At 46.4% G+C, this 15,604-nt stretch overlaps 1 protein-coding gene across 3 annotated transcripts in view; it reads right to left on the reverse strand.

The window, feature by feature from the left end:
* CELSR1 (cadherin EGF LAG seven-pass G-type receptor 1) overlaps positions 1 to 14,957 on the reverse strand; it is a 233,652-nt gene extending 218,695 nt beyond the window's left edge. For 2 of the 3 annotated variants that reach the window (XM_077264846.1, XM_077264845.1), the window contains exon 1: positions 11,569 to 14,957. In XM_077264846.1, the coding sequence (XP_077120961.1) occupies positions 11,569 to 14,878 (3,310 nt within the window). In that variant the 5' untranslated portion in view covers positions 14,879 to 14,957. The remainder of the gene's footprint in view (positions 1 to 11,568) is intronic. The other variant, XM_077264847.1, reaches the window with a different exon arrangement.
* Positions 14,958 to 15,604: the final 647 nt, after the last annotated feature.

Genomic DNA, 15,604 nt, shown 5'->3' on the forward strand with positions numbered 1-15,604 from the left:
TCCACTATTAATCTGGCTTAATGTCACCTTACAATAGCAAGGTGACATTAACCCTTCATTACCCCATATCCCCCCGCTACACGGGAGTGGGAAGAGAGAGGCCAAGTGCCAGAATAGGCGCATCTTCCAGATGTGCCTTTTCTGGGGTGGCTGGGGGCAGATTTTTGTAGCCAGGGGGGGCCAATAACCATGGACCCTCTCTAGGCTATTAATATCTGCCCTCAGTCACTGGCTTTACCACTCTGGCGGAGAAAATTGCGCGGGAGCCCACGCCAATTTTTTCCGCCATTTAACCCTTTAATTTAATAGCCAGAGCCCCCAAATTTGACACACAGACACCTCTTACATTAGTGAAGAGGAATATGTAATAACAGAAGGGATATGAGATGGTTTACTGTATGTAGCAAAAGCCGGCAATTGAATTAGGGGCTTTTATGCTATCTAGCGCTGCATTAAATATAAATATACATATATACAGTATGTGTCTCACTGACATATATATATGTATATATACCTATTCTATGTGTATATATCTATTCTATTCTAGCCTGTCAGTGTAATTTTACTGTACACCGCGCTGAATTGCCGGCTTTTCAAAGGACACCGGTGCGTAAAAATCGGACAGAACTCGCATGGTGCGAGTGCTGTGTGATTTTTTTTCTCGCACCCATTGACTTGCATTGGCGAGTCTCGTCCGAGAATCGCAGCAATACGCAGTCCGATTTCGGCTGAGAAAAAAAATCGCAAATGAAAAGACACCTATTGAATAACATTGGTCCGAGTGCAATCTGATTTTTTATCGGATTGCACTCGTCCGTTTTCCTCGCAAGTGGAAATGAGCCCTTAGGGAGAAATACTACATAAAACTGCAGTGTGTTCTCCCTATGATACCTCCCTTGGCCTCGCTCGTCTGCCATGTGGCCTCACTGTGAGGAGGCTAGAATTTCAGCATGGCAGCTCCATCTGCTTTATTTATACAGCCGCACAGAGAAGAAAGGGCCCGATCTGTTGCTTCCGAGAGCCAGCTGCACCATGGAAGCACCCACAGGTGCGGATCACTCTGGGTGTTCTCTCGCCACGCTGCATTTAGCACTAAAAGGAAAACATCCAGATAGAACGGAGTTACCACATCATGGGAAAAATTGCAAAAAAAATAAGCCGACTGATATTGTAAAAGATGGGCTTAAACTTCACTGTGACATACATTCTTTCTGACATTCCTAGACTGCAAGAAACTAAAATCTAAAGGTACCTTCATACTAAACAACTTTACAACGAGAACGACAACGATCCGTGATGCTGCAGCGTCCTGGTTAGCGATCTCGTTGTGTGACACGCAGCAGCGATCTGGATCCCGCTGTGATATCGCTGGTCGGAGCTAGAAGGCCAGAACTTTATTTGGTCGTCAGATCGGCGTGTATCGTCGTGTTTAACAGCAAAAGCAACGATGTCAGCAATGTTTTACATGGAGCTAACGACCTGTGAGAACGATAAGTGCGTCGCCGTTGCGTCACTGGATCGCTCCTGCATCGTTGTGGAGCTGCTGTGTTTGACATCTCTACAGCGACCTAAACAGCGACGCTGCAGCGATCGGCTCGTTGTCTATATCGCTGCAGCGTCGCTCAGTGTGACGGTACCTTAACTTTCTAACCAGTAAAAGATAAGGCATATTGAATGTAAATAGGTGGGATATTTGTAGGCGTGAGGTGTAAGCTTCGCCCTTCAAAGACTTTTTCTTTTGGGGCTGTAAGATCATACTATTACTGCAATTCAATAGGAAAAAACGTTTCAGTGGTCAGCATTTAACAATGAAAATAATAACTAATAATTTGGAGCAATATACTGGACAATTACCATCACAACCACTTCCATGCATTTAAGACTCGTGTACAAAAAACCCCACTATAAATATCATGGCAGCGATTTATAGCTTTCTATATAATCTTATTACATACATTGCAGGGAAAGAAAAAAAATCACATTCCGCAGTAGAAAGTGAGAATTCCCCTCCCCCACCGCCTTTGTGAAATACTGCCTGGCTTTATATAACAACAATAGCAAATGGGGGTGTCCATTATATAGTGGAAAAGTGGCCAAGTGACCCGCACACAATGGAGGTGGCCATGAGAATGCAGCCTGGTCGCTCCCCACAAGATATATGTCATGCCATTCACGGAGTGGAGACCTTGCACACTGAGCCACATGGAAATCTCCCAGCCTATACATGAAGACGTATCCGTATGGCTCTATCCCCCCCGGGGGCGTTACACATCGGCATCAGAACCAGAATTCACTTTTCCATAAAAAGGGTCAACGCAAAAACATATTAGGCCTCAATCATCAAAACGGTCTATAAGAAAACTCCTTTATTGCCCATAGCAGCCAATTACAGTACAGCTCTCATTTTACCAGAACTGTTTAAAACATAAAAGCTGAGCTGTGATTTGCTGTTATGGGCAATTAATTCAGATTTTGCTTTATACAGATTTAATAACTAAAGGGGTATACCCACCTTCAAGATCATATCCCATCATGTAGTAGGTTTAATATTAATAATATCAGCAAATACCTCCAATAAGAAATTTGGTATAACTTTTCAGGTTAACTATGTCGTTTACCACATGTGCAGGGCATTGCAATAGCTTACTTATCCATGGTTACGACCGTTCATATAGTGACAGACAGCTCTTAGTGGTCGTAACCATGGATACTTCAATGCCCTACATGGGGAAAGAGGCAAATCTGAAGAACTATACTAAATTTCTAAATGGAGGTATTTGCTAATATTATTACACCTACTACATATTGGGATAGGAACTTGGAGATGGGAACAACCCTTTAAGGCCTAATGGGTTTTCTGTTGGCTTTGTATAGAAAAGTAAATTCTGATATCTTTTTTATTTCAACTGTATAGTGACATGTATCAGAATCTATATAGAGAAAGGGTCAAAACATATTAGGCCTCAATTATCAAAACTGTCTAAAACAAAATCTCTCCTTGTTGCCTATAACAACCAATCGCAGTTCAGCTTTTATTTTTTAAACAGTTCTGGTAAAATGGGAGCTGTGCTGTAATTGGCTGTTATGGACAACAAAGAGTTTTTGTATTATATAGTTCTGATAACAAGGGCTTCTGTGTATGGGAAAGTTGTATAAGATGGCTGTCAGCCGAACAATCCGCAGCATCTTTCAGGTGTCAGCCATCTAATGTGTACGGGGCCTTTAGACTGAAGTCTCTGGGGACAAAGTAGAACAAGTGTCAGTATGTGGCCCCCATTGACAATCACTGGTTTTGATGCCACCAAGTGACATTGTGATCTTTATGCCACATGACGTATGTTGCAGCCTAAAATAATAATGTGAGAAAACCATTGGAAATGTACTACGGCCATAGATAGGAGACGGTTGTAGTTGGATCCTGCTGATTTTGATGAGATTATTAAGCAATTTAATCACTATGGCACTCTTTCTGAACGGGCCATGTTATCACTCAGAAAAAAGTTTTTACAGATCCCAATGGAGCAGATCAAGGAAAAAGAAACAACCTAAACAGGCAGATTTGCCATTCAGGATATTAGGAAAGCTGCTTATTATACTCCATTAGCTATATTGGCAGTTAGCAAGCCATCATATGGTGCAGCAGTGTTACTTTTTTTGTCATTATTTAAAAAAAAAAGTTAACATGGCCACAAAGTGTAACCTGCGGGTTTAATGCTGTGTATTTAGGCAGCGTCCAACCCGCAGCATCCAGCTGTTACAGCATTGTGGATGGGATTTCTAGAAACCCCATGTTCACTATACGTACAACGACGCCTGCGGATCACCCGCAGAGACGGACATGCGGCACGTCTATCAAGACTGCAGCATGTCTATTTCTCTTGTGGAGACGCGAGTCTCCGCAAGAGAAATTTTACCAATATTGGATGCTGTATATCTTCATGATTAAGTGATCACATGCGGATTTACCTGCACTCAATATAAGGCAGCACTTTGGACGCAGAGAACATGAGGTACATCCAAAGCGCTGCTAGTTCCGGATCGTGGGACATGAAGACGTCGGCGGATTTCGGTCCGACCACAGACCACAATGCATGCACTGGCCGTGTGACCGCTTCATATATTTGTATGAGGCTGCCACACTCCAGTCAGGAGACCTGCTGCCAATCCGTGCATTAGTTGTTAATTTGCGTGGACGTCTACTGGAGCCCGTAGACACAGGTATAACTAGTTAATATTTACACAAGTTATAATTTTACAAAAAGGACTGACAACAATAGGATGTATTTTGCAAATATTAAGGTTTACATTTTTTGGGGGGTGAAATGGGTATTATATTTGTTACTTACAGCATTATAGTAAGGTAAGTGTACGTTCAGATTTGGAAGACCACTCGGGCATAATCCATGGCAAATCAATATACAGCACAGTAAGCTGCAGATTTGGAGGATTTGTAGTACGCCCTAATACCTCTGTGCTTGTGGTTAGTAAAATCCAACCCACTTGCAAGGTGCTGGAATTGCACCATGTGAACATACACTGACGGACACTACAAGCGGCATGTCATAACATTTACAGCCTTGTGTGCAGAACATCATCTATGGCAAAAGCATGACTACAAGTTCAGTGGTTTGTGTTCTTTAAGGACCCCTGTCAGGGATCTTGGGGGCTCTTTGCTGTCGCTTGTTTAACTGAACTCTCAGCTAAATCCTACATATACAGAAGAAAAAGGTCTTGTTGCTGTATGGAGGCGAATGCTGCCAAAAGCTCATTTTCCCATGAAAAATATGCTCAATGTGAGAAGGAAAAAAAAATCAGCACACAGGCATTGCGTTACGTGATTAGCTTGGCTTTGACTGATACCTCTGTAAAGTGATCCAGAATTTCCTTATCCAATTATACAAAAGCCTAGCTCTACGCGCTGTCCTAACATGTCAGTCCTGGCTCTGGCAGGAATCCTTCAGGAGCTGTTTAGTCTGTGTCTGTGCCTTGTCTTTAGATAAGAGGGGAAAGTTTATGGGCAGAAAGAACAGGAGCTGGGATCAGTCCTCTCTGCACCACAAACATCACTTACAGTACTCCTCCGAAATGGGACTTTTCAAACAACATATGGAAGGGGGAACAGAATATGAAACCCACTCATATCAATTATAGACTAAGGTGAGTATACAGTCATAATATATTGTACATATGCATTATTATGCATTGCTTATATAGCGCCATCATATTCCACAGAACATGGTCATCCCTGTCCCCATTGGTGTTCACTATCTACATACTTGGAGGAAGCCGGAGTATTCACACAAACATGGAGAGTACATACAAGCTCCTTACAGATTCTGTCCTTGGTGGGATTTAAACCCAGGACCCCAGCGCTGCAGAGTAATAACCACTGAGCCACCGTGTAGCCCATTTATACTGCATATACACCATTTCATATTACATTATATAGGCTGCAATGTAGGAGTGCATCCACTATAAGGTGATCCCTAACTTTACAGTCCCACTGAGGAACTATCGGTGCCCACATTCTAATGCAGGATACATACATAAAATGCAGCAGACCAGACGACAGCCGGAGCTCATATCTTCTTAAAAGAATTGCTTTATTGATCCAGTAGTAGAAAAAGGCACAACAAATGGATGAACACAACAGCACAAAAAAGCCTGACAACGGACCATGCAGGTCTGAAACATGTTCCCTGGGAGCACAGCAGATATTTCTTTTTTGCTTTTTTAATTTTTATGCTGTTGGGTTCAACAATTTTTTGTGCCTTTTGCTCTTACTGGAGCATTTATCGTGCACCTGGACAGGTGAGCAGATGGCTCCTTTTTCACATTTACATACACAAAATGGCACATGAAGCAAACATGAGAGTAGATGACATAGTACAGGCGCTTACTGCTTTTTTGGATGACATCACAAATAGCCTAGATTTCCTTTGGCCGCACATGCTCATTTGTTACAACTGGCCATTGGTTCAGAAATAATCAGCTCTAGAGTGAGTACCCAACATAAGCCACTACACATAGGCATACACAGAAAGTAGCCATCAGGTTCTAGAAACACCACCGTACATGGCTCCTATGTGTCTAATGTAGTCAGTTATTAAAGGGAACCTGTCACCACGTTTTTGGAAGATGGGATAAAAATAGCGTTAAATAGGGGCAGAGGTGGGCGTTACATTAGAGTGTTTGTTATGCGTTTATTACCCACCTAAGTTGCCGAAATACCTTTGCAAAGTCTCCGTTTTCGCCTGTCAATCAGGCTAGTCTGGTCAGATGGGCGTTGTCTTCCCCCAGATCTTGTTTAGTTTTCCGTTGGTGGCGTAGTGTTGTGCGCATGCCCAAGGTCCCGAATCCTCTGCCAGGGGATTTCAAAGAGCGCGGTGTCCGTTATTGCATTGGTGATCGGTGGGCGCGGCCATCTTCCTTTGGCCGCGCGTGCGCAGAAGCGGCGCTCTGCTTGCCGCGGCGCTCTGCTGGCCGCGGCTTCAGGAAAATGGCCGCCGCGATATCCATCTGCGCACGCGCGGCATCCCGCGGCCATTTTCCTGATGCCGCGGCCAGCAGAGCGCCGCTTCTGCGCACGCGCGGCCAAAGGAAGATGGCCGCGCCCACCGATCACCAATGCAATAACGGACACCGCGCTCTTTGAAATCCCCTGGCAGAGGATTCGGGACCTTGGGCATGCGCACACCACTACGCCACCAACGGAAAACTACGCAAAATCTGGGGGAAGACAACGCCCATCTGACCAGACTAGCCTGATTGACAGGCGAAAACGGAGACTTTGCAAAGGTATTTCGGCAACTTAGGTGGGTAATAAACGCATAACAAACACACTAATGTAACGCCCACCTCTGCCCCTATTTAACGCTATTTTTATCCCATCTTCCAAAAACATGGTGACAGGTTCCCTTTAAACTGGAATTTCCCTAAGAACAAGCAACTATAATAAAACATTCTAATATTCCAGTCAAGCTCCAAGTTCTTCGTGTAGCTATACGGGCGGATTACCTACATGTAGATGAATATACATAGCAATGCAAAAAACTACACGGTCGAGCCAATCTTGACACGGCTTATATTACAAAGCTACAGGGCAACGGAATCACTTAATTGCAAGACAAGTGTACCTACATAACAACAGTAACAAATAAGTGTGATACACAAAAATGTCAAATATCAGGTTTTCCTGCGATTTGGAGATCTATTTTCATAAACACAGCAGGTATGTCTAAAGGTATGTGCACACGTTGCAGACTGGCCTGCGGAATTTTCTGCACAGAATCTGCATCTCTTGGCAGAAAACGCAGGCCAAAAAGGTTGCGGATTTAATGCGGAATTGATGCAAGTTTCTTGCGGATTTGTTCCGGAATGTCTTGCGTTTTTTGATGTGCGGATTTGCCTCACTCAATGTATAGTCAATGGGTGCAGAAAAGCTGCGTTTCCCCACAAATAATTGACATGCTGCGGAATTTTCCGCAACATGTGCACAGCAATTTTCGTTTTCCAAAGGTTTACATGGTACTGTACACTGCATAGAAAACTGCTGCGGATCCGCAGTAAGGCTGGTTTCACACTTGCGTTTTTATCTGCATGCGTTTTTTAAAAAAAACGCATGTGTGAAAAACGCATGTAAACGCGGTAAAACGCATGCGTTTTTTAGACGCATGCGTTTTTATAGAAAAACACAAGAAAACACAAGAAAACACAAGAAAAAACAAGAAAACCCTAACCCTACCCCTACCCCTAACCCTAAACGTGACTGAAATACGTGGCACTGAAATACGTGCAACTGAAATACGTGGTACTTAAATACGTGGCACTTAAATACGTGGCACTTAAATACGTGGCATGTGGCACTTAAATACGTGGCACATGGCACTTAAATACGTGCCACGTGGCACTTAAATACGTGGCACGTGGCACTTAAATACGTGGCACGTGGCACTTAAATACGTGGCATGTGGCACTTAAATACGTGGCACGTGGCACTTAAATACGTGGCACGTGGCACTTAAATATGTGGCACGTGGCACTTAAATACGTGGCACGTGGCATACGTGGCACTGAAATACGTGATACGTGGCACTTAAATACGTGGCAATATGACTGTCAGAAAATGTTCATTAAACGGTTAGGGGTGAGGTTAGGGGTAGAGTTAGGGTTAGGGTTTGGATCCCTTTATCACCTTGATGGTGGTGGGTGGCTTTTCAGTGTGTTTTCTGGTTTTTTTCTATAAAAACGCATGCGTTTTTAGCGCAAACAAACGCATGTGCTTAAAAACGCATGCGTTTACATAGACAGCAATGCATTTTTTTGCCGCGACAAAACGCATGCGTTTTTTCGCGGCAAAAAAACGCGCAAGAAAATACTGCAGGTAGCATTTTTGAAAATGAACGCATGCAGACAAAAAACGCATGCGTTTGAAAACGCGACCAAACGCATGTGCAAAAAACGCATGCGTTTTCAATGTTAAATATAGGAAAAAAACGCATGCGTTTTTTGTGCAAAAAACGCTGCAGACAAAAACGCAAGTGTGAAACCAGCCTAAAATCCGCAACATGTGCACATACCCTAAGGCTATATACACTCACTGGCCACTTTATTAGGTACACCTGTCCAACTTCTTGTTAACACTTAATTTCTAATCAGCCAATCACATGGCGGCAACTCAGTGCATTTAGGCATGTAGACATGGTCAAGACAATCTCCTGCAGTTCAAACCGAGCATCAGTATGGGGAAGAAAGGTGATTTGAGTGCCTTTGAACGTGGCATGGTTGTTGGTGCCAGAAGGGCTGGTCTGAGTATTTCAGAAACTGCTGATCTACTGGGATTTTCACGCACAACCATCTCTAGGGTTTACAGAGAATGGCCCGAAAAAGAAAAAAAATCCAGTGAGCGGCAGTTCTGTGGGCGGAAATGCCTTGTTGATGCCAGAGGTCAGAGGAGAATGGGCAGACTGGTTCGAGCTGATAGAAAGGCAACAGTGACTCAAATCGCCACCCGTTACAACCAAGGTAGGCCTAAGAGCATCTCTGAACGCCCAGTGCGTCGAACTTTGAGGCAGATGGGCTACAGCAGCAGAAGACCACACCGGGTACCACTCCTTTCAGCTAAGAACAGGAAACTGAGGCTACAATTTGTACAAGCTCATCGAAATTGGACAGTAGAAGATTGGAAAAACGTTGCTTGGTCTGATGAGTCTCGATTTCTGCTGCGACATTCGGATGGTAGGGTCAGAATTTGGCGTAAACAACATGAAAGCATGGATCCATCCTGCCTTGTATGGAGCATCTTTGGGATGTGCAGCCGACAAATCTGCGGCAACTGTGTGATGCCATCATGTCAATATGGACCAAAATCTCTGAGGAATGCTTCCAGCACCTTGTTGAATCTATGCCACGAAGAATTGAGGCAGTTCTGAAGGCAAAAGGGGGTCCAACCCGTTACTAGCATGGTGTACCTAATAAAGTGGCCGGTGAGTGTATATATATATATATAGCCCTGTAGTATTCTGAATATTATCAGGGGATATAACAGTAATCACCATGATAACTGTCAGTAAGTGCTCAGACAAAAGAGCTGACAAGTCTTCTTTATGCACTTTCTTTACTGACATTCAGAACTCATTGTAAGGTTCCATCATTAACATTGTTTAGTAGCTTCTAACCCAAATATACCATAGGAGAACCTCTAAAAAACGCTTCACGACCACAAACCCCCTTCTCTTAGGCTATGTTCACACGTTGCACTTTTCCTGCATTTTTTTCTGCAGACAAGACCTGCTCTAAAGAAGCTGCTTAGAAAAAGCAGGTTTTGCTGCATATTTGCTGCGTTTTTATCAGGTACATTTGTCTCTTGTGCGTGCTGATAAAGTTTAGTGCCCCCCCCAAAAAAAAACCTCATGATACAACTTCCTTAGGGTATGTTTCCACGTTCAGTTTTGCTTCGGGCTATGGTCAGGATTTTATGCAGGTAAAATCCTGACCAAAACTGCACCTGAGGTCACTGGCAGGTCACCTGCGGTGTACCTGCGTGTTTTGCTCATAGTAGCAACATGCTGCGTTTCGAAAAAACGCACCACGCATGCGTTTTCGCGGCAAAAACGCATGCGTTTTTTAACGCATAGTGGAGTCTGGATTTCATGAAATCCCATCCACTATGCTGTAACATCTGGATGCTGCGTTTTTGACGCTGCGGAAAAACGCAGCGTCAAAAACGCAGCGTTTCCTGAATGTGGAAACATACCCTTAGGCTTTTGCACCAAAAATGCCACAAAACCCGATATCTGCATTCTTGTTGCTTTTTTTGCACTTACTCATCGCTTTCTATGGGAGAATAAACACTGAAATAACACTGAAAGAAGTGACACACTGAAAGAAGTGACACACTGTAGTCGGGGAAAAAAACAAGTGTGTACATGAGATTTCGGAAATCTCATAGCTTTTGCTGACACTGGAAAACGCAGCTTAAAATTTGCATTAAAAAAGCAGCAGAAAAACCAACATGCATTTTACAGGAGCTTGGAGGGGAGGATAAAATACTATTTTGCTATATACAGTCTATAATTTGTACTTTATCTCACCTTATTCCATAAACAAGTTAAAGGGGTCATCCCAAAAACATGAGATAACTGAGAATCCATCAGTGTGCTGTTCTAACAGCAGAGTCATTTATCTGTCTTGTTCTCAGCTGATTTATGACAACAAACCACATCAAAGTTGAATTTGCAGGGAAACAAAGAGCCGGTAAAAGCAAAACGGTGAACATTTTTTACTAAAACCCAATTTGAAAAATGATTTTTAACCCCATAATGTGTGCATTTATGTAAAAAAGTCAACAAATGTGAACAACCCCTTTATGCTTGCAGAGTGTTTGCCAACCTCACTAAAGAGGCCAGTTCTTGATACTTGAGACACGGATATGACGCAAATGATTTTTCACGAGCTGTATGTACTGCCTAATGGACATCTCTAGACTGCTATAACACTGATGAAGGAAGGGCTGGACTAGTAAAGCAAGTGTCATGTATGCTTTGCTGACTGATCAGACTGAAAACAAGCCATACACACTGAGAATAATCACTGAAGCCACGGTCACCTGTAAAATGAGTCGGTCAATCTAGATCCAGTGATGCCGCATGAGATGAAGCCCTGGCGGCTATTCTACACTACAGCCATGCGTGTATTCAGAGCCCGTGTGCATGCACCCAGGCACTGCAGATGTGCCCCTCCTGCACCAGTACTCGGTTACATAAAGAAACAAGAATAAAATCAATAATACAACAGAATTTGTATAATAATAGATATCAAACGCATTTGTAAAGCATCACACAGATCAAGAAAAACCCGTCACAGTGCCTTCAATACGTGCTGCAGATTCCCCAGCTAAGCAGAAGGCAGACAAGACAGCAGAGGTTGTAAATCTCCAGCACATGGTCCTACAGGCTGAGCGCAGCTGCTACACCTGTTACATGTATACGCATTACTGTGTACAGTGACGGATAATCTGCATGCTATCATCATACATATACAGATATGAGACAGTACTGAATGACTCACCAGTAACAGCAACTCTCATCATGGCTTCCAGGGGTCTATTGTTGTCCAAGTCTCTGCTGAGCTTCAGATCTCCAGTGGATGGATCCAGGATGAGAAGATTTAACTCATTGCCCTGAATGAAGCTGTAGTGTAAGGTATCAGACACGTCGGGGTCATAAGCAGGGATTTTTCCAATTACTCCTGATGGGAAGCTATTGGACTTATTGGTCACATAGTTGTTAAAAATAATTTCAAAGTCCTGTAGGACAGGGTCATTGTCATTCTTGTCCAGCAGCTTGACATGGACAGTAGCCCTGCTCACCAATGGTGCCGAGGTGGCCTGAACCACAATGACATACTCCGTCTTCACCTCATAGTCCAGGTCCACTAGAGCGGTCAGGTCCCCATTGAAGAGATCCAGCTGGAAGACCTCGGGGTTGTTACCTTCAACTATCTGGTACATGATCTGGGCATTGGTTCCTTCATCAGGGTCTGTAGCAGTTATCCTTGCAACAACAGAGCCCACTGGACTATTCTCCTCCACAAATATATCCAGCTCATCTTTCTCAAACACTGGAGGGTTGTCATTGATATCTAAAACTGCAACCTGGATGTCCACAGGGGCTTTCAAAGGTGGGTTCCCTCTGTCTACTGCAAATGCCTTCAGGTTATACACAGGTACATTTTCCCTATCTAAGCGACGATTTGTCCTAATAATACCAGAAGTGTACTCAATGTAAAAATCACCATCTCCATCATCCCCTCCCTGAAATGTGTAGGTGACCCTCCCATTCATCCCAAAGTCCCTATCTGTGGCAGATATCTGAAGCACACTGGTGGAAACTGGTACATCCTCAAACACAGCACCCTGATACCTGTCCCTTACAAACTGAGGACTATTGTCATTGGCATCTAGAATTTGGATCTCTACATAGGTGGTGTCAGACTTCTGTGGAATGCCATTGTCCTTGGCGGTCACTGCCAGGGTATAAGATGCCTGATCCTCATAGTCTAGTTCTATCAGTGAGGTGATGGTCCCAGTATCAGGGTCTATCCTAAACTGAGGAATGTTATCCTCCATGATGTACGTTATCCTGGCATTCTCCCCCGTGTCTTCATCAGTTGCACTTATTGTAACTATGGAAGTGCCTATAGGTTTGTCTTCACTCACACTTACTGTATAATGTGAGCTCTGAAAGACTGGCCTATGGGTATTGGCATCGGTGACATTGATGAAGACCAGTACAGTGTCAAAGCGTGTGCCATCAGAAGCTGTGACGGTGAGAACATACTGCCTCTCCTGCTTGTAATCCAAGGGTAGAGCTAAGGTGATAAGTCCACCCCCACTCTGGCTAGTGATGGCAAATCGGTTCCTGGTGTTGCCACTTGTGATCTGGTATGTGACCACACTATTCACATCCCTGTCCACGGCTGTCATGGTGAGGACACTGCTACCCACAGCAGCGTCTTCATTGAGCCTCAGTTGGTAGACCTTCTCCGTGAAGGTGGGGTTGTTGTCATTGACATCCAGCACTGTTATAGTCACACTGGCCGATGAACTCATAACTGGCTCTCCATTATCTCTTGCCTCTACTCCAAAAGTATAGGACTCCACAGATTCCCGATCCAGCTCCACAGACACGGTAATCCAGCCGGTATTGTTATTGATAACAAAGGGGAAGTTAGGTGGTGTATCCGTCAAACTATATTGTATCCGAGCATTGTCTCCAGAATCGGCGTCATTGGCTTGGATGTGAACTACAGAGTAGCCTATGGGGACATTCTCCAGGACTGTGGCCTGGACTGGGGTGCTCACAAAGATGGGGGCATTGTCATTGACATCCACCACCTGCACTGATACCATGCCCGTCGTGTTGATTAATGGAGGTCGGCCACCATCTTGGGCTTTGATCCTTAGGGAGTATTCCCTGACAGCCTCATAATCCAGCGGGTAAATAACATCAATGTCCCCAGTGAATGAATGGATGTAGAACTGGCCTTTGATGTTGCCACTCACGATGCTGTAGTAGACCATGGCATTGTTGCCCTTGTCCTTGTCCGTGGCCTGGACCTGCAGGATTTTGGTGTTGGGGCTGACATTCTCAGGGACTTGTACCACATAGCGCTTCTCCGTGAACTGAGGGTAATTGTCATTCTCATCCTCTATGTTGATGTACACTGTGGCCGTGGCACTTTTCGGGCCGGGGTCCTTCCCCTGGTCATTGGCCTCCACGATGAGCTGGTAGTCAGCCACAGTCTCCCTGTCCACTTGCCCCCTAGTCCTGACTACTCCAGATCGCGAGTCTATCTCGAACACGGCATTCACTCCATCGGCGTTGACCAGTCTGTAGAGCATGTTGGCATTAGAGGGGGCGTCCCCGTCGGTGGCCCTTATGGTCATCACTTCGTAGCCCACTTCCAGGTTTTCCCTAATGTTTTCCTTATATACGGACTGTTCGAAGGCGGGGACGTGGTCATTCGTGTCGCTCACGGTCACTGTCAGGTAGGTGACCGACGACTTCCTCGGCGACCCAAAATCGGTGGCGGTCACCTTCAGCACATGCGTGTTCTTGGTCTCCCGGTCCAGGACCTGGGTGGTACTCACCGTGCCAGTCTCGGCATCTATGTGGAAATAGTCGGCAGACCTGCTGTCAAACAGAGCCTCCATGTAGTACTCCACACGGCCCGCATCGCCCGCGTCCTGGTCGATGGCCCGCAGGGAGGTGACCCGGGTGCCCGCCGGCTCGTTCTCGGGCACGGACGCCTGGTAGGTACTCAGCTGGAACTGCGGGCTGTTGTTAGGGCTCCGCTTCAGCCTGGTGTGGCCCCGAGAGCCCCCCGGCCCCAGGCGGAGCCGCAGCAGCAGAGCCCGGCGGGAGGCAGCATCCTGGCACACCGCAGAGTCCGCACACCGCCGTCCTCGCCACCTGCACTCCGACACCCCCAGCGATGCCCGCAGCAGCTCCTCAGTCCGGGCCACCAGCTCCGGGGAGCACAGGGACGTGCCCGCCTCGTACTCCACGTCCACAGTCCGGTGCTGAAGGTGGCAGCGCTGCCCGTGAGCCCGCACGTCCAGCCTGATGTACAGAGCGGTGCGCCGGCTCCTGGAGCGCAGATCCACAGACAGCGGCGACAGCGGCTCACACCGGGCTCCGCTCCGCAGCCTCAGCCGCCCCTGCTCCGTCTCCACAGCGCCGCTCATCACCCCCCGCAGCCGGTACGTCCAGTCCGAGCCCAGGGACACATTCACCGCTGCCCCGGGATAAAGGTGAGCATCCAGCCCGTCCGCCGGCTGCAGCAGCCCGAGCACACACAAGCACAGCGCCCACATCTCCAGTCAGCGCGGGCTGCGGGGCGGCATGCCGGGCACTCCGCAACTTCACCCACAGGTCCCACGGTAACTTTACGAGTGAGTCCAAAATGGCTCCCACCCCCTCACAGGCTGCGCCGCTCCTCTCCTCCTCCCCCTCCGCATCTCATTACCATAAACCTGCTCTATCTCCATCAATCCGCCCTGCCGGGAGCTTCCCACAGCAGCCAGCCACCGCCGTGCCGAGAGGAGGGGGCTCACAGTGTGGGGTCACCGTGCGCTGCCTGCCCGGCACCTGTACCAGCCTGTGTACCAGGACATACACCAGACAGTGTGGGGTCACCGTGCGCTGCCTGCCCGACACCTTTACCAGCCTGCCCGGCACCTGTTCCAGCCTATGTACCAGGACATACACCAGCACATATACCAGACAGTGTGGGGTCACCGTGCGCTGCCTGCCCAGCACCTGTACCAGCCTATGTACCAGGACGTACACCAACACATATACCATACAGTGTGGGGTCACCGTGCGCTGCCTGCCCGGCACCTGTACCAGCCTGTGTACCAGGACATACACCAGACAGTGTGGGGTCACCGTGCGCTGCCTGCCCGACACCTTTACCAGCCTGCCCGGCACCTGTTCCAGCCTATGTACCAGGACATACACCAGCACATATACCAGACAGTGTGGGGTCACCGTGCGCTGCCTGCCCAGCACCTGTACCAGCCTATGTACCAGGACGTACA

The sequence above is a fragment of the Ranitomeya variabilis genome, chromosome 5 (assembly GCF_051348905.1).
Source record: "Ranitomeya variabilis isolate aRanVar5 chromosome 5, aRanVar5.hap1, whole genome shotgun sequence".
Lineage (NCBI taxonomy): Eukaryota > Metazoa > Chordata > Amphibia > Anura > Dendrobatidae > Ranitomeya > Ranitomeya variabilis.